At 40.6% G+C, this 26,308-nt stretch overlaps 2 protein-coding genes across 2 annotated transcripts in view; one reads left to right on the top strand and one right to left on the bottom strand.

Moving 5' to 3' along the window:
- Nucleotides 1-26,308, top strand: part of LOC106606526 (uncharacterized protein DDB_G0271670-like) — a 90,811-nt gene that overhangs the window by 21,255 nt on the left and 43,248 nt on the right. The gene's annotated exons all lie outside the window — the stretch shown is intronic.
- On the bottom strand, nt 317-26,308 carry LOC106606552 (NACHT, LRR and PYD domains-containing protein 1). Its single transcript, XM_045719895.1, has 11 exons — nt 24,878-26,308; nt 24,636-24,753; nt 15,675-15,759; nt 13,679-13,830; nt 13,498-13,574; nt 13,116-13,321; nt 12,706-12,956; nt 9,812-9,931; nt 9,432-9,582; nt 5,178-5,219; nt 317-4,738 (listed from the first exon to the last, which is right to left on the bottom strand). Exons 1-11 carry the CDS (start codon nt 24,916-24,918, stop codon nt 4,440-4,442), a joined length of 1,542 nt encoding a protein of 513 aa, XP_045575851.1. The 5' UTR covers nt 24,919-26,308; the 3' UTR covers nt 317-4,439.

The following is a 26,308-nucleotide window of genomic DNA, read 5'->3' as shown; positions in this document are numbered from 1 at the left end:
CCGGTGGAAAAATATTTTGATGTGGAGCACCGTCCTCAAACAATCGCATGGCATGTTTTCGCTGTAATAGCTACTGTAAACCAGACAGTGCAGTTAGATTAACAAGAATTTAAGCGTTCAACTGATATAAGACACGTTGATGATGTATTTCTTGTAAGAAGACCCATGATAATTGGAATTTGAAAATGAATTCTAATCATGTTGAACGTTGGTATTGATCATATAGAAGCTATTTTGTTTAGTATAATCATTAACCCTCCTCACCCTAAACACTACACCATATTGTTTCATGTGAAGGGAATCGCCACACCATAACTATTTATAGTCATTATTTATTGAGGAATAAACCCATAGCAGGACATGATTTTCAAACATCCTCTTTCCCCCACAACGGACATAACAATAATCAACAAGTTACAAAATGACTAAACATAACTATTAGGTTATAACAACATCACATTGACATATTTTGGTTAAATGGTCAATTGGAAAGAAACACATCCAGCTATTATTTCTGCATAAAAGGATGTATAAAAGGATTAATCAATAATTCAAGCATAAACAATAGTCACCTGAATGCTTTGAATGAATGAAAAATAAACCAACACATGATTAATAAACTGTAGTAGCTCAAATAATATGCTTCCATTCAAAAGCAGACAAACTTAGTAAGTATCTGAGTAATAAAGGACTTTTTGATGAGATATGAAAATTCAGACCAATTAATTAAACTGAAAAATACAAAAATACATAAACTCAAAATTGCATATAATGTTCTGACTACACCGTTTCAATAGAGGCTTGCTATTCCAAAAGTAGAGTAAGGCAACATTCCAGAGAAATAGAATGGAAACGTTGGTAAACAGCAACAATTGGACCATCACAAGGTTAAAGTTTTTCCTCTGGGATATTTATTTTCCTTCTATCTCTGTGGTGGATGGACCTGTGTAGGCTACAGTACTACCAGAGTACAGAGTAGTCAGTCAGAAACATACAATCTGACTATTAATAACATGACTCTGCACCCTTCTGGTTCAACACATTTGTAGAAACTGAATGGTGTTAAATGTCAACATTTCAACATTAAAACAGTAATATATATTCACTACATTAATATAAGTAAATGAGAGAAATTAGGAAATGCACCACCCTATTACAAAGAAATAATCGTATTACAAAGACAAAATACATTTAAAAATGAACATGGTAACAAATGATTGTAAATACTAGGACACACTACTAGCATGCAGAAATCTGGTGTGTTTGTGGTAACATTCCACTCATTGGTGCATTTATCAAGAAGGCACGCCAGCGCCTGTTCTTCCTCAGGTGGCTGAAAAGACTTGCCACCAGTTTCTACAGATGTACCATTGAGCTGCATACTGACTGGCTGTATCACCGCCTGGTACGGCAGCTGCACCCCTCTCCACAACAAGGCTCTACAGAGGGTGGTGAAGGCTGCACCGTTCATCACTGGGGGCGAACTCTGAAGCATTAAAACTGCTGAACAGCTTATCAATGACTGTCTACCTGCAATCACTGGCTGTCTACGCACACCACTCCAGACATTCCCACCCACACAGACTCACGCAAACCCACATCCATTCATTTACATGCACACACACTCACACAGTGTATCCTGTGCACGTGACGAATAAACTTATTTCTGATTTTGATTGATTATTGTCATGCCAGACTGTTTGGCATAATCTAGAGGAAAAAGAAACGCACACCTATTTAGGCGAGATGCTGGCTTGCGGAGTGGAAAACTTGAAAATAAAGGAGAGCCGCACACTCTAAGAGCTCAGATGCAAAAATGTAATGTTCAACGTTTCGACAGGCAAGCTGTCTTCATCAGGGTATAATCACAAACACTGCAGGATGACTCGTTTATATAGATTCAAAAGACACACACACACACACACACACACACACACAGGTGTCTGTAATCATGGCCAAGTATGGCCTAATATCATTGGTTAATTCTCAAATATTAAAATGACATACAAAGAACATTACAAAAAACAAATGAATAGCATACGATCATAGATTCAATTTAGACTACATAAGCCTACAAACAATTACAATGGAAAAGTCACAATAATCACAAGAATGGCTTCAGATCAAAGTCTACGTTGAGACCGAAGGGAGCAAGGGTCTTTAAATAAAAAATCCAGGCAGCCTCTCATTTTAACAATAAATTATCGAGGTCACCCCCTCACATGTTCGATGCCAATATAACGCAGAGATGAAATCGAGTGGTTTGCTTCCAAAAAGTGGGCCGCATCTGGGTAAGTCGAGTTTTTGGACCTAATGGTGCTACGCTGCTCTGATATACGTACTATTAATTCACACTTTGTTTTACCCACATAATTTTTACCACAAGGACAAGTTATAAGATAAATAACTGCCTTAGTGGAGCACGTAATAACACCTTTGATTGGGATCGATTTCCCTGTTTGTGGGTGTTTGAAGGATCACCATTGCATTGAGCACAGCCATTACACATGTAATTTCCATCCAATAGGGGCGCAAATAGACATTGTTCAGGAATATCTTGGGGTGGTAAATCAGAGGGTACCAATTGGTCTCTGAGATTTCTGCCCCGCGAGAATACGACCAAGGGAAGGTCCGAAAACACATTACCGAGACTATCATCAGATTTAAGAATGTGCCAATGTTTGTGAACGATTCCCATAACTTGTTCAGAGCACTTTGAATAGCGGGTAGTTAGAGCGCAAGAATGCTTATTTTTACGAGACTGATCTTGACAAAAGGTCATGTCTCATTTTCTTTTGAATTTTCTCAATGGCAGTATTAATCTGATCATTTTTGGACCCCCTATCCTTGAATTTTCTTTGCATCTCAGCCATATTTCTGTTGTAATTTGATAGTTTTTTGCAAATTCTTTTGATTCGACAGAATTGGCTGTAGGGATAACTATTTTTCAAGGGAAGTGGGTGACAACTGTCAGCCCTCAACAAACTGTTACGATCAGTAGGTTTCCTGTAAAGATTAGTGTATAGAACATTATCTTCTCAGAAGATCAAGAAAACTGATTTGACGTGTATCAGATTGCATAGTAAATCTCAGATGTTCAGAACAGGAGTTAAGAAAAGCATAAAATGCCTGGAGCTGTTTTGCATCACCCCTCCATAGAACAAAAATATCATCAATATACCGTTTCCAAATAATGATGTTAGGCAAGAAAATATTTTTGAGAGGATTGAAAATAGACTGTTTCTCAATGTAACCCAAATACAAATTAGCATAATTTAAAAGACTGTTTGGCATGACATGAAGTGGCAAAGATTGGAATGTTCGCACAAACACACTGGATTTCCAGTCTAACAAACTACTATAACAGACTATAGATTTCACAAGAAGCTTTCACTTTAAATCATCATAGACTTTCTGCTGTCAGTCATATCGCCCAACACTCCAATGCAGATTAAGAGCATAGTGACTGTATTATTGTGACATCCTGCTCTGGAAGAGGGACCGCTTGCTGCCCTTTGTCCAGCGGAGGACCAACCCAAGCGATCACATTCATCAGCGGGAAGCTGCTGCTGCCATTGGTAGAAGAATGGGATTAGAAATGTTACTGTAAATGTACATACTTCCCATCAAAATACATAAGAATACACACAATGGGAATACACACTGAATACACACACACACAAATAAATACTATGCGAATACACACTATAGGAACAATATACTCTCCGTCCACAAAATGTATTCTGTCTGCCCTAAGTGCGGGCCGTCTATTTGAAATATTATGGTTATTTTGGGAAGCGTTGCAATTTACAGGGGCCATTCTAATGTCCCTCCATGTTTCAGGTACTCATAGTGGGAGAGCAATAATAATAAAATATATGACATTTATCAGACACTTTTATGCAAAGGGACTATATATATATTTATGAATATATTTTTACGAATAGGTGCTCCTGGGAATCAAACCCACTGCACTGAACTCTGCAACAATACCCTACAGTATTGTAGCAGGAATTATCTGGTAACTGATCTTTAAATGTATTGTATTATGTCTATAAGAGGGCAGTGATTGTTATGCAACAAAATAATTAAGAATGCTGCAATACTCCAAACACGCTGAAATTAGTTCAACTTTTGACGGACAGACAAATACTGTATTCTGTCTGTACAAGCCATAATTGCGGGCCGTCTAAATGAAATATTAGGGTTATTTTGGGAACCTTTGTAAGTTACATGGGCCATTCTAAAGTCTCTGCATGATTCAGGCACACATAGTGTGAGAGCAAAAACGAAGGTAATATAGGACATTTAGCAAACGCTCATATCCAAAGGGACTTACAGTCACACGTGCATATATTATTACGTATGGGTGCTCCTGGGAATTTAACCCACTAACCTGTTGTTGCAAGCACCATGTTCTACCAACTGAGCTACGGGGATCAGAGGAGTTTGATCTTACCCAGGTCCTGGACAAGACGAGGTTCATGGATTTGGAGAGAAGTGTACAAGGCAGATTTCACTCTTCTTCCTCCTTTTCGTGTAGCATCAAAAACCAGTCTCATTTGCTCCTGACTAGTAGATTTACTGCAGATTATTGTGTACATTTCCTGTTGGATCATGTTCTCTGTTAACAGGTAATCTGCTACAGGCAGCGCCATCATGACCCTCTGAATGAGATCAGCCATATGTTCATCAACAAATGCTTCACCTGAGAGCTGGTTCAGTTCAGGCTCAGCACCTGAGATTCATGTCAGAAAATGGTTATATTATTAGAGCCATAATTAACTAAACCCCCCCCCCCCAAAAAAAATCTACATAACAAACCACCAAACACAATGTATCTATTTTAACAAATCAAATGAGGGTATAGAGAAAGGCTTGTGTTCCTAGCTCCAACAGTGCAGTGATATCTAACATATATCTCTACACAACAATACACACAAATCTAAAAAGTAAAAAAAAAAACAATTAAGAGATATAGACAAATTAGGATGAGCAATGTCGGAGTCCGGAGTATAAATATATACAGTTTAAATGAGACTGATCCCTTGATGCCGTACTTACAAGATCTACAAATAAAGTTAACAAACCAATTATTGATTCCTTTGTGTAACAAACAAACACATTCCATATCAGACATATAGCCATTGACAATGAGAGAGAAAACAAAACCCTACCAGGATTAGGGTTGATCGGATTGACTTGAGGTGGTTCGAAATCTGAAGATGTGGAGAAGAAAATCTCATCACATTTTAAATGAGTAAGGGGTGAGGGGTGTACAGTGTGTTGAATACAGTTTAAATGAGTAGGGGGTGAGGGGTGTACAGTGTTGAATACAGTTTAAATGAGTAGGGGGTTGAGGAGTGTACAGTGTGTTGAATACAGTTTAAATGAGTAGGGGTGAGGGGTGTACATTGTGTTGAATACAGTTTAAATGAGTAGGGGGTGAGGGGTGTACAGTGTGTTGAATACAGTTTAAATGAGTAGGGGGTGAGGGGTGTACAGTGTGTTGAATACAGTTTAAATAAGTAGGGGGTGAGGGGTGTACAGTGTGTTGAATACAGTTTAAATGAGTAGGGGTAAGGGGTGTACAGTGTGCTTAATACAGTTTAAATAAGTAGGGGTGAGGGGTGTACAGTGTGATGAATACAGTTTAAATAAGTAGGGGTGAGGGGTGTACATTGTGTTGAATACAGTTTAAATGAGTAGGGGGCGAGCGGTGTACATTGTGTTGAATACATTTTAAATGAGTAGGGGGTGAGGGGTGTACAGTGTGTTGAATACAGTTTAAATGAGTAGGGGGTGAGGGGTGTACAGTGTTGAATACAGTTTAAATGAGTAGGGGGTGAGGGGGTGTACAGTGTTGAATACAGTTTAAATGAGTAGGGGGATTGAGGAGTGTACAGTGTGTTGAAAACAGTTTAAATAAGTAGGGGGTGAGGGGTGTACAGTGTTGAATACAGTTTAAATGAGTAGGGGGTTGAGGGGTGTACAGTGTGTTGAATACAGTTTAAATGAGTAGGGGGCGAGGGGTGTACATTGTGTTGAATACATTTTAAATGAGAAGGGGGTGAGGGGTGTACAGTGTGTTGAATACAGTTTAAATGAGTAGGGGGTGAGGGGTGTACAGTGTTTAATACAGTTTAAATGAGTAGGGGGTGAGGGGTGTACAGTGTTGAATACAGTTTAAATGAGTAGGGGGTTGAGGAGTGTACAGTGTGTTGAATACAGTTTAAATAAGTAGGGGGTGAGGAGTGTACAGTGTTGAATACAGTTTAAATGAGTAGGGGTGAGGGGTGTACAGTGTGTTGAATACAGTTTAAATGTGTGGGGGATGAGGGGTGTACAGTGTGTTGAATACAGTTTAAATGAGTAGGGGGCGAGGGGTGTACATTGTGATGAATACAGTTTAAATGAGTAGGGGTGAGGGGTCTACAGTGTTGAATACAGTTTAAATAAGTAGGGGTAAGGGGTGTACAGTGTGTTGAATACAGTTTAAATGAGTAGGGGTGAGGGGTGTACAGTGTGTTGAATACAGTTTAAATGAGTAGGGGTAAGGGGTGTACAGTGTGTTGAATACAGTTTAAATAAGTAGGGGTGAGGGGTGTACAGTGTGTTGAATACAGTTTAAATGAGTAGGGGGCGAGCGGTGTACATTGTGTTGAATACATTTTAAATTAGTAGGGGGTGAGGGGTGTACAGTGTGTTGAATACAGTTTAAATGAGTAGGGGGTGAGGGGTGTACAGTGTTGAATACAGTTTAAATGAGTAGGGGGTGAGGGGTGTACAGTGTTGAATACAGTTTAAATGAGTAGGGGGTTGAGGAGTGTACAGTGTGTTGAATACAGTTTAAATAAGTAGGGGGTGAGGGGTGTACAGTGTTGAATACAGTTTAAATGAGTAGGGGTGAGGGGTGTACAGTGTGTTGAATACAGTTTAAATGTGTGGGGGGTGAGGGGTGTACAGTGTGTTGAATACAGTTTAAATGAGTAGGGGTGAGGGGTGTACAGTGTGTTGAATACAGTTTAAATGAGTAGGGGTGTACAGTGTTGAATACAGTTTAAATAAGTAGGGGGTGAGGGGTGTACAGTGTTGAATACAGTTTAAATAAGTAGGGGTGAGGGGTGTACAGTGTTGAATACAGTTTAAATAAGTAGGGGTGAGGGGTGTACAATGTGTTGAATGCAGTTTAAATGAGTAGGGGTGTACAGTGTTGAATACAGTTTAAATGAGTAGGGGGTGAGGGGTGTACAGTGTTGAATACAGTTTAAATGAGTAGGGGGTGAGGGGTGTACAGTGTTGAATACAGTTTAAATGAGTAGGGGGTTGAGGAGTGTACAGTGTGTTGAATACAGTTTAAATGAGTAGGGGTGAGGGGTGTACATTGTGTTGAATACAGTTTAAATGAGTAGGGGGTTGAGGAGTGTACAGTGTGTTGAATACAGTTTAAATGAGTAGGGGTGAGGGGTGTACAGTGTGTTGAATGCAGTTTAAATGAGTAGGGGTGTACAGTGTTGAATACAGTTTAAATGAGTAGGGGGCGAGGGGTGTACAGTGTGTTGAATTCAGTTTAAATGAGTAGGGGATGAGGGGTGTACAGTGTGTTGAATACAGTTTAAATGAGTAGGGGGCGAGGGGTGTACAGTGTGTTAAATACAGTTTAAATGAATAGTGGGTGAGGGGTGTACAGTGTTGTATACAGTTTAAATTAGTAGGGGGTGAGGGGTGTACAGTGTGTTGAATACAGTTTAAATGAGTAGGGGTGAGGGGTGTACAGTTTGTTGAATACAGTTTAAATGAGTAGGGGTGTACAGTGTTGAATACAGTTTAAATAAGTAGGGGGTGAGGGGTGTACAGTGTTGAATACAGATTAAATAAGTAGGGGTGAGTGGTGTACAGTGTTGAATACAGTTTAAATAAGTAGGGGTAAGGGGTGTGCAGTGTGTTGAATACAGTTTAAATGAGTAGGGGTGAGGGGTGTACATTGTGTTGAATACAGTTTAAATGAGTAGGGGGTTGAGGAGTGTACAGTGTGTTGAATACAGTTTAAATGAGTAGGGGTGAGGGGTGTACAGTGTGTTGAATGCAGTTTAAATGAGTAGGGGTATACAGTGTTGAATACAGTTTAAATGAGTAGGGGGCGAGGGGTGTACAGTGTGTTGAATTCAGTTTAAATGAGTAGGGGATGAGGGGTGTACAGTGTGTTGAATACAGTTTAAATGAGTAGGGGGCGAGGGGTGTACAGTGTGTTGAATTCAGTTTAAATGAGTAGGGGATGAGGGGTGTACAGTGTGTTGAATACAGTTTAAATGAGTAGGGGGGCGAGGGTGTACAGTGTGTTAAATACAGTTTAAATGAATAGTGGGTGAGGGGTGTACAGTGTTGTATACAGTTTAAATTAGTAGGGGGTGAGGGGTGTACAGTGTGTTGAATACAGTTTAAATGAGTAGGGGTGAGGGGTGTACAGTTTGTTGAATACAGTTTAAATGAGTAGGGGTGTACAGTGTTGAATACAGTTTAAATAAGTAGGGGGTGAGGGGTGTACAGTGTTGAATACAGATTAAATAAGTAGGGGTGAGTGGTGTACAGTGTTGAATACAGTTTAAATAAGTAGGGGTAAGGGGTGTGCAGTGTGTTGAATACAGTTTAAATGAGTAGGGGTGAGGGGTGTACATTGTGTTGAATACAGTTTAAATGAGTAGGGGGTTGAGGAGTGTACAGTGTGTTGAATACAGTTTAAATGAGTAGGGGTGAGGGGTGTACAGTGTGTTGAATGCAGTTTAAATGAGTAGGGGTATACAGTGTTGAATACAGTTTAAATGAGTAGGGGGCGAGGGGTGTACAGTGTGTTGAATTCAGTTTAAATGAGTAGGGGATGAGGGGTGTACAGTGTGTTGAATACAGTTTAAATGAGTAGGGGGCGAGGGGTGTACAGTGTGTTAAATACAGTTTAAATGAATAGTGGGTGAGGGGTGTACAGTGTTGTATACAGTTTAAATTAGTAGGGGGTGAGGGGTGTACAGTGTGTTGAATACAGTTTAAATGAGTAGGGGTGAGGGGTGTACAGTTTGTTGAATACAGTTTAAATGAGTAGGGGTGTACAGTGTTGAATACAGTTTAAATAAGTAGGGGGTGAGGGGTGTACAGTGTTGAATACAGATTAAATAAGTAGGGGTGAGTGGTGTACAGTGTTGAATACAGTTTAAATAAGTAGGGGTAAGGGGTGTGCAGTGTGTTGAATACAGTTTAAATGAGTAGGGGGTTAAGGGGTGTACAGTGTTGTATACAGTTTAAATGAGTAGGGGGTGAGGGGTGTACAGTGTGTTGAATACAGTTTAAATGAGTAGGGGTGAGGGGTGTACAGTGTGTTGAATACAGTTTAAATGTGTGAGGGGTGTACAGTGTAATAACAAACTGGCATTTCATCTAACCTTTTGGAATTAGACACTCCCACACTCTTTGGTCGTTACTTCCTCTGTCTAAAAGACTCAGTCTGATGTTCTCTGCACCCGACATGCAGTCTAAAAACACCTGAAATGTGGGGTGGAAGTTTGGGCTATAGTCATAGTCAAACTGTCCACTCTGAAACACAAAATGAAAAAGAATATTAGCCAAATATAGAGAGTAACAGAGAGATTGAGATACTGTAGCTGGTCATATAACACAACGTTTTTTCCTGTGGGAACTTCATGGTGTCAGGTACATGCACATAAAAACCACACATCATACCCAACACCACAAACCAGTAGTAGCACATTACAAAGGAATACTTATATAGGAATATATGGTTGTATGTGATGGCCATGCTTACTTTTGTCTTTGTGCTAGAATTTGCCACCAGCTTACAGCAGAGACCATATTTTCCTCTAGGAGTCAATGTGCACTTGGAGCTGGATTGAATGAAAGTACTCCCTTTCTGTTGATGTTCTACCTTCAAAGATAATAGGTGCATTACTTCAGGGCAAACTGAAACCTTCACACTAACAGAAATCAAGTAATGGCTACTACAGTGCCTTCAGAAAGTATTCATACCCCTTGATTTATTCCACATTTTGTTGTGTTAAAGCTTGAATTCCAAATGATTTTCCTTTACTCACCCAACTACACACAATACCCGACAATGACAAAGTAAAAACATGTTTTTAGAAATGTATTGAAAATTAAATAAATATTTAATATTTAAATATTAAATTAAATATCTAATTTGCATAGGTATTAACACCCCTGAGTCAATACATGTTAGAATAACCTTTGGCTATGAGTCTTTCTGGGTATGTTTCTAAGAGCATTGCACACCTGGATTGTACAATATTTTTTTTTTTTTTTTTTTTTACATATTTAACTAGGCAGGTCAGTTAAGAACAAATTCAATGACGGTCTACCCGGCCAAACCCAGACGGCGCTGGGCCAATTGTGTGCCGCCCTATGGGACTCCCAATGTGATGCAGCCTGGATTCGAACCAGGTACTGCAGTGATGCCTTATTCTTAAAACCTGTTGGGGATAGGGGGCAGTATTGAGAATTTTGAAAAAAATATGTGCCCTTTTTTAACTGCCTCCTACACCAACTCAGAAGCTAGGATATGCATAGTATTAACAGATTTGGATAGGAAACACTCTGAATTTTCTAAAACTGTTTGAATGGTGTCTGTAAGTATAACAAAACTCATATGGCAGGCAAAAACCTGAGAAAAATACAACCAGGAAATGAGAATTTTGTGGCTGTACTATTTTCGAGTCATTGCTAATAGATCACACAGTGACAAAGGATTCATTTCGCACTTCCTACGGCTTCAACTAGATGTCAACGATCTTTATAAAGTTGTTTGAAGCGTCTATGATGAACAGAGACCGGATGACAACGAAGAGAAGTTGATGTCCCTGGGATGTCATCACTTCATTATTGCAAGCACCTGCGCATGCATGTGAGGCGAGACATTTTTCAAAAACGGTTTTCAAGACACAGGAGAGGTCGGGTTGAAATATTACTGATGTTTCACGTTAAAAATGGCCCTAAAGATTGATGCTAAACAACGTTTGACATGTTTGAACGAACGTAAATAGATTTGTTTTTTTTACTTTTCGTTGTGACTTTCCCCCCCCCCCCCCGCTCTACTTTTGAGGAGCCTACTGAACGCCTAACAACATGGAACAATTTGGAGTTATTTGGACATAAATAATGAACTTTGTCAAAAGAAACCACATTTGTTGTGGACCTGGGATTCCTGGAAGTGCCTTCTGATGGAGATAATCAAAGGTAAGGGATTATTAACAATAGTATTATTGATATTAGATGGTGCTAACCTGTATATCCTAGCCTATTGTTCTTAGCATGTTCTTAGCATAGGACCCCGTTTATTGCAAAGTGTGATTTCCCAGTAAAGTTATTTTGAAATCTCGCAATGCGGTAGCATTTACGAGATGTTAATCTATAATTCTTTGAATGACAATATTATAATTTACCAATGTTTTCGAATAGTAATTTTGTAAATTGTAACGTTGATTCACCGGAAGCATTTGAGGGAAAAAAAATTCTGCCACTGTAAAATGCTGTTTTTGGATATAAATATGAACTTGATGGAACAAAAATGCATGTATTGTATAACATAATGTCCTAGGAGTGTCATCTGATGAAGATTGTCAAAGGTTAGTGCATCATTTTAGCTGGTTTTCTGCTTTTGGTGACGCCTGTCCTTGAATTGAAAATGGATGTTTGTACTTTTTTGGCTATGTACTGTCTTAACATAATCTAACTTTATGCTTTCGCCGAAAAGCCTCTTTGAAAATCGAACAATGTGGTTAGATTAAGGAGATGTTTATATTTTAAATGGTGTAAAATAGTTGATTGTTTGAGAAATTGAAATTATTAGATTTTTGATGTTTTGAATTTCCCGCCTTGCTAGCAATCCCAACTGGGGGATTAAGGCTAGCCCTAGCCCCAACAGGTTAAATAAAGTATTCCATCTCTGTCAACATGGTTGTGATTTTTGCTACCTAGTCATTTTCAAGTTTTGCCATAGTTTTTCAAGTGGATTTATGTCAAATCTGTACCTAGGCCACTGAGGAACATTCAATGTTGTCTTAGTAGGCAACTCCAGTGTATATTTGGCTTTGTGTTTTAGGTTATTGTCCTGCTAAAAAGTACATTTGTCTCCCAGTGTCTGTTGGAAAGCAGACTGAACCTGGTTTTCCTGTAGGATTTTGCCTGTGCTTCACTCTATTCAGTTTCTCCCTAGTCCTTGCCGATGACAATTAATTACAGATAATTATAAGCGTGGGATACAGAGATAATGTAGTCATTCAAAATCATGGTAAACACTATTATTGCACACAGAGTGAGTCCATGCAACTTATTATGTGACTTGTTTAGCATATTTTTACTCCTGAACTTATTTAGGCTTGCCATAACAAAGGGGTTGAATACTTATTGACTCAAGACATCTCAGCTTTTCATTGATAATTCATTTGTAAAAAATAAAAATAAATAATAATACATCATTCTACTTTGACATTATGGGGTATTATGTGTAGGCCAGTGACACAAAAGCTCAATTTAATCCATTTTCAATTTAGGCTGTAACAACAAAACGTAAAAAAATGGCATGGGGTGTGAGTCCTTTCTGAAGGCACTGTAGCTTGACTTATTCAGTCTCCCAAAAAGCTCTTGCAGTGTGCAGAATGAATTTATTGATACTGTAAATATTACCTCACAAAGTGGCACATTCTTGGGCAACAACATAACATTCAGTATGCGCTTCTGGGGTCTGTTCCATTGTGGTCGGAAGAACAGCAGCACCTGGCTTCGGACTGGGAGGAAGGAGAACCAATTTCTGATGAGGCCAAAGAGGGAGAGGTGTGTGATGGTTACAATCACGTGTGTAGCAGTCGTCTTGAGTGGCTGAACAATCTCCATGTTGCCATCAGTAACATGGGCCACGGACAAATTGTCATCCTTCTCTGCAGAATAAGAACAATGCTTTAATTGACTGTAAATAATGCTTTAATTTACTGTAAGTCTCATCCAAAGTATGTATTATTATTGAATGTATTATTCAGTGGTATTGTCATGTCATACCCATTTTATTATTGTATTATTAGAAATGATGCATCACTTACCATCACACATACAGTGTGGGAGATGCAGTTGGCGGACACACTGCTGAGGACAGTCAATGCTGAATAGGGGTCCTGCTGGTGTCATGGAGCCCAGGAGGCTGCTGTCCCATTGAGTCATCATGTAAATCATATCTCCCTTCCCTTCCATGAGAAACACCAGTCCAGTGGAACTGCACTGGAAAAGACCTGCCTTGGGGCATTGGAGCCTGCGAGGCAGATGAAGGGCAAATGTGACAGTTGTAAACTAATTTTATAAATCAAAAGTGTCAAGCACTCTTGACATAATGTCTTTGTAGATTTTGTGTGGAACTGATTAGTGGTAAACATGACCATAGGAAAAGGCCAAGATAAAGTAGTGGAAGTTTCAGTGATCAACAGTTACCTATATGTAGGCTTGCGGTTATGTGTTGTAAGTTCTTTGTCAATCTCAGGAGTTAACATTGTTACATTTGGTGACACCTGTAACAGAAAAAGGAAGACCAGGCAACCATAGTACATGGGATCAAACACTCCCAGACTGAATTATTGTTGAGATGTGGTTAATCAACTCCCCACAAACATACCTGCACACACTTCCTACCATTCCCAGACTGTGACTCAAATGTGGTAGTTTTTGTGTGTAAATCCAATCTTGGAGTGAATTGTACTGTACTAGAGCAACCCATCAGTTTCTCATAGTACATCTTCATCTTGTTGTACTCCACAGTGACATCATCTGCATAAGAGAAAGGATTCAGGACAAGCATCAACTTTTAAAGGGGAAGTTCAGGATTTTAGAACTTGATGTTAGATAGTGGCCAAATCACCTAAAATGAACTAAAAATGAACTCTGTATTTGGTTCGATATGTAAAACATTGGGGGGGGGGGGGGTGTAGATCAGCTTTAATATTGGGGATAGATTGTAGCTTCCATCAATGCAATTGTCTGCATCCTTTCCAATCCCCCATATATTTTGGGGGGTAAAAAATAAATAAAATATACACACACACACACACACACACGTCTCTTTGAAATATATTTTCCTTTATTATTTCCAACAAACCCTACCACCCCTCCCCTAATTGGAGTAAACTAATAAACAACAACATTTAGTCTTCTATTTCCAGCTTATACGGTACACACTATATACATTTTATGGGCAAAATCTATTTTACAATAGTTATATTTTGTTTGTTTTTAGTCCTGGCCTTCCTTTAACCTCCACCTCTCCCATCTATTTCTGATGTCCATCCAGTTTGATTTCTATTTGCCATATAAATTTAACTGTGCTATTTCACAAAAGTTCTGAACCTATGTACATTTTACAGACACAGTATATTGTACATTTGTTATCTTGTTGTTATTAGTCCCACCCTTCAGCTCCACTCAACCCCTCCCATCTATCTCTTAACACCATCCATATTGGATTTCTATGTGTCATATGTTTTTCAACTGTGCTGTGATGGTTTGATGTTGCTTAAAGGTGTTTTGGCCATTTAAGACAACAAAACATGCTCAAATGTCTCCATCAATTCTATTGATTGTTAGCTTGTGGTGGATAAAGTTAGCTGATGTTTGTAGTGGCTGTTTAAAGAAATCTTTAACATATTATTTTACCTTTTCACGAGTGAGTTCCAAATATCTCTAATGGTTGCCCAGGTGTGAGTTTTTTTATGTGTGTGATGTCAGAATGCACTCACTTTTCCAACATGTGATTGTTATGCCCTCAACACAAGGCACGCTGCCTGCTAATTATCTATTGGCTATGTTTCAACTTGTACATATTTTTTATAAAGATGTATTTTCTAACAACAGTTTGAATTGAGGTGTGTTCCGCCTCCTTATTAATTCACGAAGAAGTAGCCCATATCACTGTTGCGGACAATTTATGTTTGAGGCTTTACTGAACCGTACAAACTTCTCTCTTCGATGAGAGCCCAAGCACTTCCCCAATGTTTCCGCAGATCAAGTATGCAGACATTTGTGCATCTCTAGTCAGAACAGGCCTTGCACAAACTTTCCCCCCCGGCACATTTTTTTGTCTGGCGCCCGCATTGTCTTCATTGTTATTTTCCTTACATTGTTGTTTTCCTTACAGTTGTGTGCGTTCCTATCAAAGTAAGTGCCTCATTTTCTTTATATTGTGTTTTCATTTCTACTGTAGCATACTGTATGTATGCATGGAGCATCATGTATTAACAAATAATGCATTTAGATTCTTGCATAGATTTTAATGGACAACAAAATACTTTTTTGAAGGTTGTACTGTTTATGCTAATGCTAAGCTTTTTGCCAGCTATGTGTGGCTCCATGTTTGTTGACATCATACATTGCATTCTGGTTGTCACGTAAGGGTCCGTCAGACCAAAGATGTTATAACAAAACGAGGTTAAGGGACAGTTCATTTGACTGAGTTATGGTGCTTTCAAGACAACAGGGAACTCTGAAAAATACAGGGTCAAATCATGACGTCAGTGATCTTCAGGTAGGAAAGTCAGAGCTCTAGAAGAAGGCCCGAGTTAGAAATCGGAGTTGGATGACCCTTCAAAACTATTTTTCATTTGGTCCGTTTCATTTACCTGGGAGAAACGAGCTGTTGGGGGTCTTGAGTGAGAGATCCATGGATTCTTGTAGTTTACACTTCAGCTGCATCACGATGTGATCCTAATGTAGGACAGAAATGATTATTTAGTCCACTCTCACATTAACTGATAATTGTACTTTACCACAACCAGGTCTAAATGCTGTGCACCAGGTGTTTATAAATTAGGTTCTTCTTGAGTGTATTTTGGTTTGATTTGAAGCCGCAAATATCTAAATTCAGCAAGTGCAAACATATTTGCTATGGTGACCTGTGGAAACATGCAGATCCCAAGAGAAGTACTAACCTAAACTCATCTGAAAATGCACCCCTAACCTGCTGTGTGAAAGATTGACAATAGCAACAACACTTGGGTACATAGATAATATACTATGTTTACCATTAGCCAATATCAATCCATCTGCTCTGTAACGTGAAGGGTTGTTACATATACAGACATTACACAACTGAATTTAATTTGAACGGTAACATACATGCCAAATGCTGCTATTCAAGGTGACAGCACTCCTACTGCCTTTTTAAATGCACTTTTGGGACAGAACCCTATGTACATACTGTTTTATCCAAGCAATATCGAAACTTGAAAAATGTAGATGTGGAGTGGCCCTTCTCGCTATTGAGACTGGTCGATACAAAACACTCCCCTAGATAAACGTGTATATACTTTTGCAACAATGATTCCATTGAAAATTAACGTCATGCCTTGCTTTGTTGTGGGTTATTCAACGAAATTAGGGTTGAACTTTTTTGTCAGCTGTCCAACCAAAATTAACATTTTATCAGTCTTAATGAAAATAATACATTATGTGACATTTTATCAGGTAACAATAATGTAAATGACTGAGCCAAAGCCTGCCACCCTATCCTCCAACTAATATATTATTTTTTGTGCGTAATTGTCCTTTATCAACTGTACATTTTTATGCATACGTGTATAGATGATGCAATTCATTGTAGATGATGCCTGTACCAAGTTTGACAATGATTGTTTTTAGTGTCTCAAAACTAAATTTGAGTGAAACACAATGTGATAAAAACAAATCTGTATTTTGTAGTATTGTATCATTGTGGAGTGCCACTTTAATACATGTTTCTAACTATACTGTATAATGTGTCCAAAGCTTGTATCAGCTAACTTACTGCATACTGCATTTCAACACATTTTGCTATGATGCAGAGAGAAAAATGTGCGGTTTTAAAGCTAATTTCATGCAATTCTACACTTTTTGCCATGGGACAGAGGAAAACGTGTTGTTTTATAACTCAGCTCATGCTGATGATCACATTTTTCCATGTGGATGATATATATTTGTGCTAATTTCCTGCTATTCTACACATTTTGCCATGAAGCTGATAGAAGATTTAACAGTTTCAAGGCAAATTTCCAGCAATTCTACACATTTTGCTATCATATGCTATCCGGCCCTGAATGTGTCAAACCTTTAGGTTGATTAAACAACCCAGCATATCTTCCTTGGCCTTATGGAAAATGTTGTTATTCTTCATGTGATGATGTAGCTCATCTTTCATCCTTTTCAGAGAATCTTTTCCTGTATGCTCTGATGCCCCTAAAACACAGTCATCATATTGTTTCCATAACCATTGTACGACTTCATATGCTATTAACACTGCACATTCTACATACAGAGCATTCGGAAAGTATTCAGACCCCTTGACCTTTTCCACATTTTGTTACGATAAAGCCTTATTCTAAAATTGATGAAATTGTTTTTTTCCCCCTCATCAATCTACACACAATACCCCATAATGACAAAGCAAAAACAGGGTTTTAGGTATTTTTGCTAATATATAAAAAATGAAAACTTAAATACCACATTATCATAAGTATTCAGAACCTTTACTCAGTAATTTGTTGAAGCACCTTTGGCAGGGATTACAGCCACAAGTCTTCTTGGGTATGACGCTACAAGCTTGGCACAACTCTATTTGGGGAGTTTCTCCCATTCTTCTCTGCAGATCCTCTCAAGCTCTGTCAGGTTGGATTGAGATCGTCGCTGCATAGCTTTTTTCAGGTCTCTCTGGAGATGATCGATTGGGTTAAAGTCCGGGCTCTGGCTGGGCCACTCAAGGACATTCAGAGACTTATCCCCAAGCCACTCCTGCATTTTCTTGGCTGTGTGCTTAGTGTCGTTGTCCTGTTGGAAGGTGAACCTTCACCCCAGTCTGAGGTCCAGAGTGTTATGGAGAAGGTTTTCATTAAGGATCTCTCTGTACTTTTCTCTGTTCATCTTTCCCTCGATCCTGACTAGTCTCCCAGTCCCTGCCGCTGAAAAACATCCCCACAGCATAATGCTGCCACCACCGTGCTTCACCGTACGGGTGGTGCCTGGTTTCCTCCAGACGTGACGCTTGGCATTCAGGCCATAGAGTTCAATCTTGGTTTCATCAGACCAGAGAATCTTGTTTCTCATGGTCTGAGAGTCCTTTAGGTGCCTTTTGGCAAACTCCAAGCGGGCTGTCATGTGCCTTTAACTGAGGACTGGCTTCCGTCTGGCAACTATACCATAAAGGACTGACTGGTGGAGTGCTGCAGAGATGGTTGTCCTTCTGGAAGGTTCTCCCATCTCCACAGAGGAACTCTGGAGCTCTTGTAGAGTGACCATCAGGTTCTTGGTCACCTCCATGACCAAGGCCCTTCTACCACAATTGGTCAGTTTTGCTGAGCAGACAGCTCTAGGAAGCGTGTTGGTGATTTCAAAATTCTTAAATTTAAGAATGATGAAGTCCACTGTTTTCTTGGGGACCATCAATGCTGCAGGCATTTTTGGTACCCTTCCCCAGATCTGTGCCTTGACACACTCCTGTCTCGGAGGTCTTCGGACCATTGCTTCGACCTCATGGCTTGGTTTTTGCTCTGACATGCCATGTCATCGATGGGACTTTATATATAGTCCCTTTCCAAATCATGTCCAATCAATTGAATTTACACAGGTTGACTCCAATTAAGTTGTACAAACATCTCCTAGGATGATCAATGGAAACAGGATGAACCTAAGCTCAATTTCGAGTCTGGTATCAAAGGGCCTGAATAATTATGTAAGGTATTTCTGTTTTTGCTCTATCATCATGGGGTATCGTGTGTAGATTGATGAGGGACATGCTTTTATTTAATATATATTTAGAATGTTAATATATATTTAGAATGAGGCTGTAATGTAACAAAATGTGGAAAATGGGAAGGGGTCTGAATACTTTCCGAATGCACTGTACAGTATGTTTGAAAACTTGTTACTTCACAAATATCATTATCATTTTCATGACTAGGTCACAACACTTTATCTCAGATAATACACTGCTCAAAAAAATAAAGGGAACACTTAAACAACAAAATGTAACTCCAAGTCAATCACACTTCTGTGAAATCAAACTGTCCACTTAGGAAGCAACACTGATTGACAATACATTTCACATGCTGTTGTGCAAATGGAATAGACAACAGGTGGAAATGATAGGCAATTAGCAAGACACCCCCAATAAAGGAGTGGTTCGGCAGGTGGTGACCACAGACCACTTCTCAGTTCTTATGCTTCCTGGCTGATGTTTTGGTCTCTTTTGAATGCTGGCGGTGCTTTCACTCTAGTGGTAGCATGAGACGGAGTCTACAACCCACACAAGTGGCTCAGGTAGTGCAGCTCATTCAGGATGGCACATCAATGCGAGCTGTGGCAAGAAGGTTGCTGTGTCTGTCAGCGTAGTGTCCAGAGCATGGAGGCGCTACCAGGAGACAGGCCAGTACATCAGGAGATGTGGAGGAGGCCGTAGGAGGGCAACAACCCAGCAGCAGGACCGCTACCTCCGCCTTTGTGCAAGGAGAAGCAGGAGAAGCACTGACAGAGCCCTGCAAAATGACCTCCAGCAGGCCACAAATGTGCATGTGTCTGCTCAAACGGTCAGAAACAGACTCCATGAGGGTGGTATGAGGGCCCGACGTCCACAGGTGGGGGTTGTGCTTACAGCCCAACACCATGCAGGACGTTTGGCATTTGCCAGAGAACACCAAGATTGGCAAATTCGCCACTGGCGCCCTGTGCTCTTCACAGATGAAAGCAGGTTCACACTGAGCACGTGACAGACGTGACAGAGTCTGGAGACGCCGTGGAGAACGTTCTACTGCCTGCAACATCCTCCAGCATGACCGGTTTGGCGGAGGGTCAGTCATGGTGTGGGGTGGCATTTCTTTGGGGGGCCACACAGCCCTCCATGTGCTCGCCAGAGGTAGCCTGACTGCCATTAGGTACCGAGATGAGATCCTCAGACCCCTTGTGAGACCATATGCTGGTGCGGTTGGCCCTGGGTTCCTCCTAATGCAAGACAATGCTAGACCTCATGTGGCTGGAGTGTGTCAGCAGTTCCTGCAAGAGGAAGGCATTGATGCTATGGACTGGCCCGCCCGTTCCCCAGACCTGAATCCAATTGAGCACATCTGGGACATCATGTCTCGCTTCATCCACCAATGCCACGTTGCACCACAGACTGTCCAGGAATTGGCGGATGCTTTAGTCCAGGTCTGGGAGGAGATCCCTCAGGAGACCATCCGTCACCTCATCAGGAGCATGCCCAGGCATTGTAGGGAGGTCATACAGGCACGTGGAGGCAACACACACTACTGAGCCTCATTTTGACTTGTTTTAAGGACATTACATCAAAGTTGGATCAGCCTGTAGTGTGTTTTTCCACTTTAATTTTGAGTGTGACTCCAAATCCAGACCTCCATGGGTTGATAAATTGGATTTCCATTGATCATTTTTGTGTGATTTTGTTGTCAGCACATTCAACTATGTAAAGAAAAAAGTATTTAATAAGATTATTTCATTCATTCAGATCTAGGATGTGTTATTTTAGTGGTCCCTTTATTTTTTTGAGCAGTATACATGTTCATTTCAAGACTAACTTATATAGCATTGATGCATGGAGTCCTTGATTGACTCGGTTAGAGTGGAGTACATTTTTTTCTTTTTCTCACGGAGGTCACAATTTAGTTTTGCCTTCAACTCAGTTTCCTTTCAGATAGAAAAACATGATCAAGAAGACCTCTCATTTATGTTGAAGTGATAGTTCACCCAAATTACAAAATTGCATTTCAGTGGTTTCCTTTACCTATATTTATTCAGGGAAAACACATTTAAAACAATTTCTCTTTCGCAAGTGTGCCCTATTAAAATAGCTAAAACAATACATTCAGCAACAAGCACACAACCATACATCAGAAACAAGTATATTCTTCCTTAAGCATTTCCTCAAACAATGCTTCAAATTGATTAAAAGGCACAAGTGTCACGTCCTGACCCTGGTAAGAGGTCATTTTCCATAGTAGAGTGGTCAGGCCGTGACAGGTGGTTGTTTTGGGTGGTTTGGGGTTTTCTGTTTCTATGTGTGATTTTTCTAGATTTCTATTTCTATGTTTTGTTTTCTATGTTTTGGCCAGGTATGGTTTCCAATCAGAGGCAGCTGTCTATCATTGTCTCTGATTGGAAGCCATACTTAGGCAGCCTGTTTTTTTATGTGTGGGTGTGGGTAGTTGTTTTCTGTTTAGTTTGTACCTGACGGAACTGTTGGCTGTCATTTTGTTATTTTTGTCTAGTGTTCGTTTCCATTAAAATATATGACGATGAGCACTCTACACGCTGCGCCTTGGTCTACTCATTTCGATACCTGTGACAGAACTACCCACCACCAACGGATCAAGAAGCGTGCACTCTCCAGGAGGAGGAGCGGGACCAAGCAGGATGGGGAGTATCTGGAGTCATAGACCTGGGAGGAGATCCTAGATGGGGCAGGACCGTGGACAAGGCCGGGAGAGTATCGCCGCCCGCCGGAGGAGATAGAGGCAGCGAGGGCGGAACGGCGATACTGGGAGGAATGGCTAGGAAGGCAACAGGAGACCGAGAGGCAGTGGCAAAAAAAATTGGCTAAGGCCTGAGCCAACTCCCCGTGCTTACTGTGGGGAGCAAGTGACTGAACAAGCACCGTGCTATGCGGTGATGCGCACTATTTCGTCCATGCGCACTCACAGCCCGGTGCGCTCGGTACAAGCTCCTCACCGTTGCCGTGCGAGAGTGGGCCGTCAGCCAGGAAGAAATGCGCGGGCTCAGCGTATCTGGTCTACAGTGCGTCTCTTCGGTCCAGGTTATCCTGCGCCTGCTCTACGCACGGTGCCCCCCATTCACCAGCGCAGCACAGTTGGTCCTGTACCTGCGCTCCGCCCGTGCTGGGCGAGAAGAACCATCCAGCCAGGACAGGGTGTGTCAGCCCCAAGCTCCAGACCTCCAGTGCGCCTCCATAGCCCAGTACGTCCTGTGCCTGCTCCTCACACTCTTCCTCCAGTACGCCTCCGCAGCCCAGAGCCTCCAGCGACGCTCCTCAGCCCGGAGCCTCCAGCGACGCTCCTCAGCCCGGAGCCTCCAGCGGCGCTCCTCAGTCCGGAGCCTCCAGCGGCGGCCTGTAGGTCAGAACCTCCAGCGGTGATCTACAGCACAGAGCTTCCGGTAATGATCTACAGTCCGATTCCTCCGATAATGATCCACAGGCCAGGGTTACAGAAGCGGAGGGATCTGCGGGCGGAACGGGGGTTACGCCCTGAGCCGGAGCCACCTCCGTTGCTGGAGGATTGGAGGGAGAGGGAGGTTCTGGGTGTAGCACATGAGCCGCCATAGACGTTTGTCACCCTCCCTGCCCTCCCTTTGTGTTTGGGGTTGTTTTGTTGGGTTTTTGTTTGGGTGCAGTCAGAGTCTGCACCTTTGGGGGGGGGTACTGTCACGTCCTGACCCTGGTAAGAGGTCATTTTCCATAGTAGATTGGTCAGGGTGTGACAGGTGGTTTCTTTGGGTGGTTTTGGGCTTTCTGTTTCTATGTGGGGTTTTTCTAGATTTCTATTTCTATGTTTTGTTTTCTATGTTTTGGCCGGGTATGGTTTACAATCAGAGGCAGCTGTCTATCATTGTCTCTGATTGGAAGCCATACTTAGGCATCCTGTTTTTCATGCGTGGGTGTGGGTAGTTGTTTTCTGTTTAGTTTGTACCTGATGGAACTGTTGGCTGTCATTTTGTTATTTTTGTCTAGTTTTCGTTTCCATTAAAATATGTGACGATGAGCACTCTACATGCTGTGCCTTGGTCTACTCATTTCGACGCCTGTGACAACAAGGCGTTCAAGCCTGAGCTCATTTTGCAGCATATTCCACTTCGGCAGAGCATGAAAATTTAAGTTGTTTTTTCCTAGTTCTGAAACTACTTTTGGTAGCTCTAGTGCTATCCAATATTGTGTTCTTGTGCTGTATTTTATTATTTTAACCTTAATGAGTGAAATCAGATATGCTGGAAGTTTCTGCATGCGTGCTTTGTAAATAAACAAAAGGGAACGCTGCTCTCTTCTTACATACATATAGGCCCAACCCACCTTTTGATACAATACACAATTGTGAGATCTAAAATTAACACCAGTAATGAATCTAAGGGCACAATGGCAAACAGCATCCAGAGGTCTAAGTGTGATGGCTGCTGCATGCATGTAGGTTATATCCCCGTAATCTAAAACAGACATAAAAGTGGCCTGGACATCTTCCTTTCTATTATCAAAAGACAGACATGCTCTATTTCTGTAAAATAATCATATTTTGAGATTCAATATCTTTACCAGATCAGTAACATTTTATATGCCAATGTATCTATTTATCTATTTCTATACGTCCCGTGCTTAATTTATTTCTATGTTTCCCATGCGTAAGTTTTGTTTTTGCGTCTTTCACTTTTGGTTTTGCACGCTAGCTTCAAACAGCTGAAAATACAATATTTTTGGTTATGGAAAATACATTTCACTGCGGCTTAGATGGTACAATGATTCTCTACACAATGATTGCTTTTGTAGTCCATCATTGTAAATAAGAATTTGTTCTTAACTGACTTGCCTAGTTAAATAAAGGATAAAAAAATATAACTTTTTTTTAAATGCTTGTTTTGTTACATAAACTGAAATTAGGCAAACTATTAGAATTTTAGCAAACAGGAAAAAGTGGAGGGATTTCTGCATATTGCATCTTCAATAAACAATTTAAAGCTGACATTTCTTGAGTCAATAAGAATTCAACCACTTTGTTATGGGAAGCCTAAATAAGATCAGCAGTAGAAATGTGCTTAACATATCACATAATAAGTTGTATGGACTTATTATGTGTTCAATAATAGTAGTTCATAGAGGCTTTGAATGGCTACTTCATCTCTGTACCCCACACATACAATTATCTGTAAGGTCCCTCAATAGAGTAGTGAATTTCAACCACCGATACAACCACAAAGACCAGAAGTTTTTAAAATACCTTGCAAAGAAGGACACTGATTGGTACAGTAGATGTGCAAAAAACAACAACAAAAAACAGACGCTGACTATCCCTTTCAGCATGGTGTTATTAATTCGGCTTTGGATGGTGTATCAATACACCCAGGCACTACAAAGATACAGGCGTCCTTCCTAGAGAGGAAGAAAACTGCTCAGGATTTCACCATGAGGCCAATTGTGATTTTAAAACATTTACAGAGTTGAATAGTTGTTATATGAGGATGGATCACCAACATCGTAGTTACTCCACATGACAGAGTGAAAAAAAGGAATACAAATATTCTAAAACATGCATCCTGTTTGCAACAATGCACTTAAGTAATACTGCAAAAAATGTGGCAAAGAAATACACTTTTTGCACTGAATACAAAGCGTTATGTCTGGGGCAAATCCAACATAACACATCACTGAGTACCACTCTTCATACTTTCAAGCATGGTGGTGGCTGCATTATGTCATGGGTATGCTTGTCATCGGAAAGAACTAGGGAGTTTTTTAGGACAAAAAGAAACCGAGTACAGCTTAGCACAGGCAAAATCGGTTGTGTATGTCAATGTTGCTTTTCCAGATATAAAAAAAAACCTACCTCTGTCTTGAGGAATATCAAATGCAGTGACATTTCTGGGTGCTTCCCAAACAAACTGTTTGTGTCAAGGCTGAATGTATCAATCTGCTCCCTGATTGGGCCACGTTTGCCCTCATTTCTGAAACACAATATGTCCAAATCAGAAGTATGGTTACCAGATTTGATTGAATTCCAAGTTGATTGAATTCCAGTATTAATTCTTGATTTTACATTTTTCTACTGATAATGATTAAATGACTTACGGGAAATATGTCTTAAACTCTTCATCAATGAGCTTGATCATACATGAAGCTAAACTGTCATTAAGGTTTATTTCCTTTCTCCTTTCCCTTTTCCCTTTTGGTTTGTACACGCCGCCATTCTTGCATAAAGTCTTCACTACTTTATGGTATCCACTGCCTTTTTTCCCTCTCTGGGAATACAAAATTGAAATATGTTCAATGTTTTTAACAGCACAGCATTCAAAATCTGTAATGCATAAGAATCTATCAATAGCTGCTTTTCCACTATTGTGCAATTCTATATCTGTGGGAGCCAATGCATGCTATCGCCAGAGAAATGTGAAAATCGAGAGACTCAACACATGATCATTTCATGTTTATAGGAACGTACCACTCTCCCATGTCTCTCTCTCTCTCTGGGACTCCATCGGTTAGGATAATTACATCTTGTGCACGTCACTTTGGTTTATTGTGGGTTCTTGAGTGGCTCAGGAGTCCAAGTTTTGAAATGCAGTTCTTCTGTTGGTGTTGTTGGCCCGGTTGTGCAGTAATGACACTTTTCTCTGGCTTCAATTAGATGATTGTTTTTATCTCGCTCGAAGGTGCCTATTGCTGGTTGTCTTTTAAGCACTTTTTGGGCTGGCCTGTCTTTCAATGCCCCTGCTGCAGCTCGTCAAAGAAAATCCTTTGTTGTTGGGGCATCCTGATGGTGTGGCCAGTCCATCGGAGCTGTGCCTTTATGCTGTTTGCTCTTTGCATTACCTCCAAGTATAAGACCTTGTCTTGCCATCGGATACGCATAATAGATCTCAGAGATTGTGTATGGAATGTTTCAAGCTGTTTGATGTGGGGATTGTTCAGGGTCCAAGTTTCACAGCCATACAGCAGGGTTGTGATCACTAGCATAGTATAGATTTTCAGTTTTGTGGAAAGAGGGATGGTGTGATGTTGAGTATCCTGTTCCTCAGTCCTCCCAATGACTGGCTTGAGCAGGATTCTGCTTGTTATTTCTTGGTCAAGTGAGCCATCTTCAGAGATGGTGTTCCCCATGTATCTTACATGGTCGATATTCCGGAGCTCAGATACGTTGAGGTAGATCCGTTGAGGTACAATCGTCGGCAAAGAGGGCCTTATGGCCAAAATGTTCTTGTGTATTGGTCTTTGCCCGGAGCCTGCACAGGTTGAAGATTGAACCAGTGGAAGCAGGGTGATAGCTCCAACCCCCTTCTTTTGCAAGTTACAGGCAAATCTAGGGGCCAAAATTCGAAAGATGCGAGCACCTTGGAAATCATGATTAGTCCAAATGACCAGTGACAAAAAATCTGCTTACTGGAATAAAATTCCTCTTTAGATTTTGCATCACACGCTTTGTTGACAGATGCTGCCAAAAACAGTTATGTTACGTGCGTCTGCCCACGAGAGATTACTCTCACATTTACAGTGCATTCGGAA

The sequence above is a fragment of the Salmo salar genome, chromosome ssa06, assembly GCF_905237065.1.
Source record: "Salmo salar chromosome ssa06, Ssal_v3.1, whole genome shotgun sequence".
Taxonomy (NCBI): domain Eukaryota; kingdom Metazoa; phylum Chordata; class Actinopteri; order Salmoniformes; family Salmonidae; genus Salmo; species Salmo salar.
This window is presented reverse-complemented; position numbering and strand designations above follow the sequence as displayed.

Coding starts and splice junctions, on each gene's coding strand:
- LOC106606552 (XM_045719895.1), bottom strand. CDS start 24,918: ATGATCAAGCTCATTGATGAAGAGTTTAAGACATATTTCCC. Junction 13,322..13,497: donor AACCGCAAGCCTACATATAG/GTAACTGTTGAT, acceptor TCTGCCTCGCAG/GCTCCAATGCCCCAAGGCAG. Junction 5,220..9,431: donor GGAGTGTCTAATTCCAAAAG/GTTAGATGAAAT, acceptor CCACATCTTCAG/ATTTCGAACCACCTCAAGTC.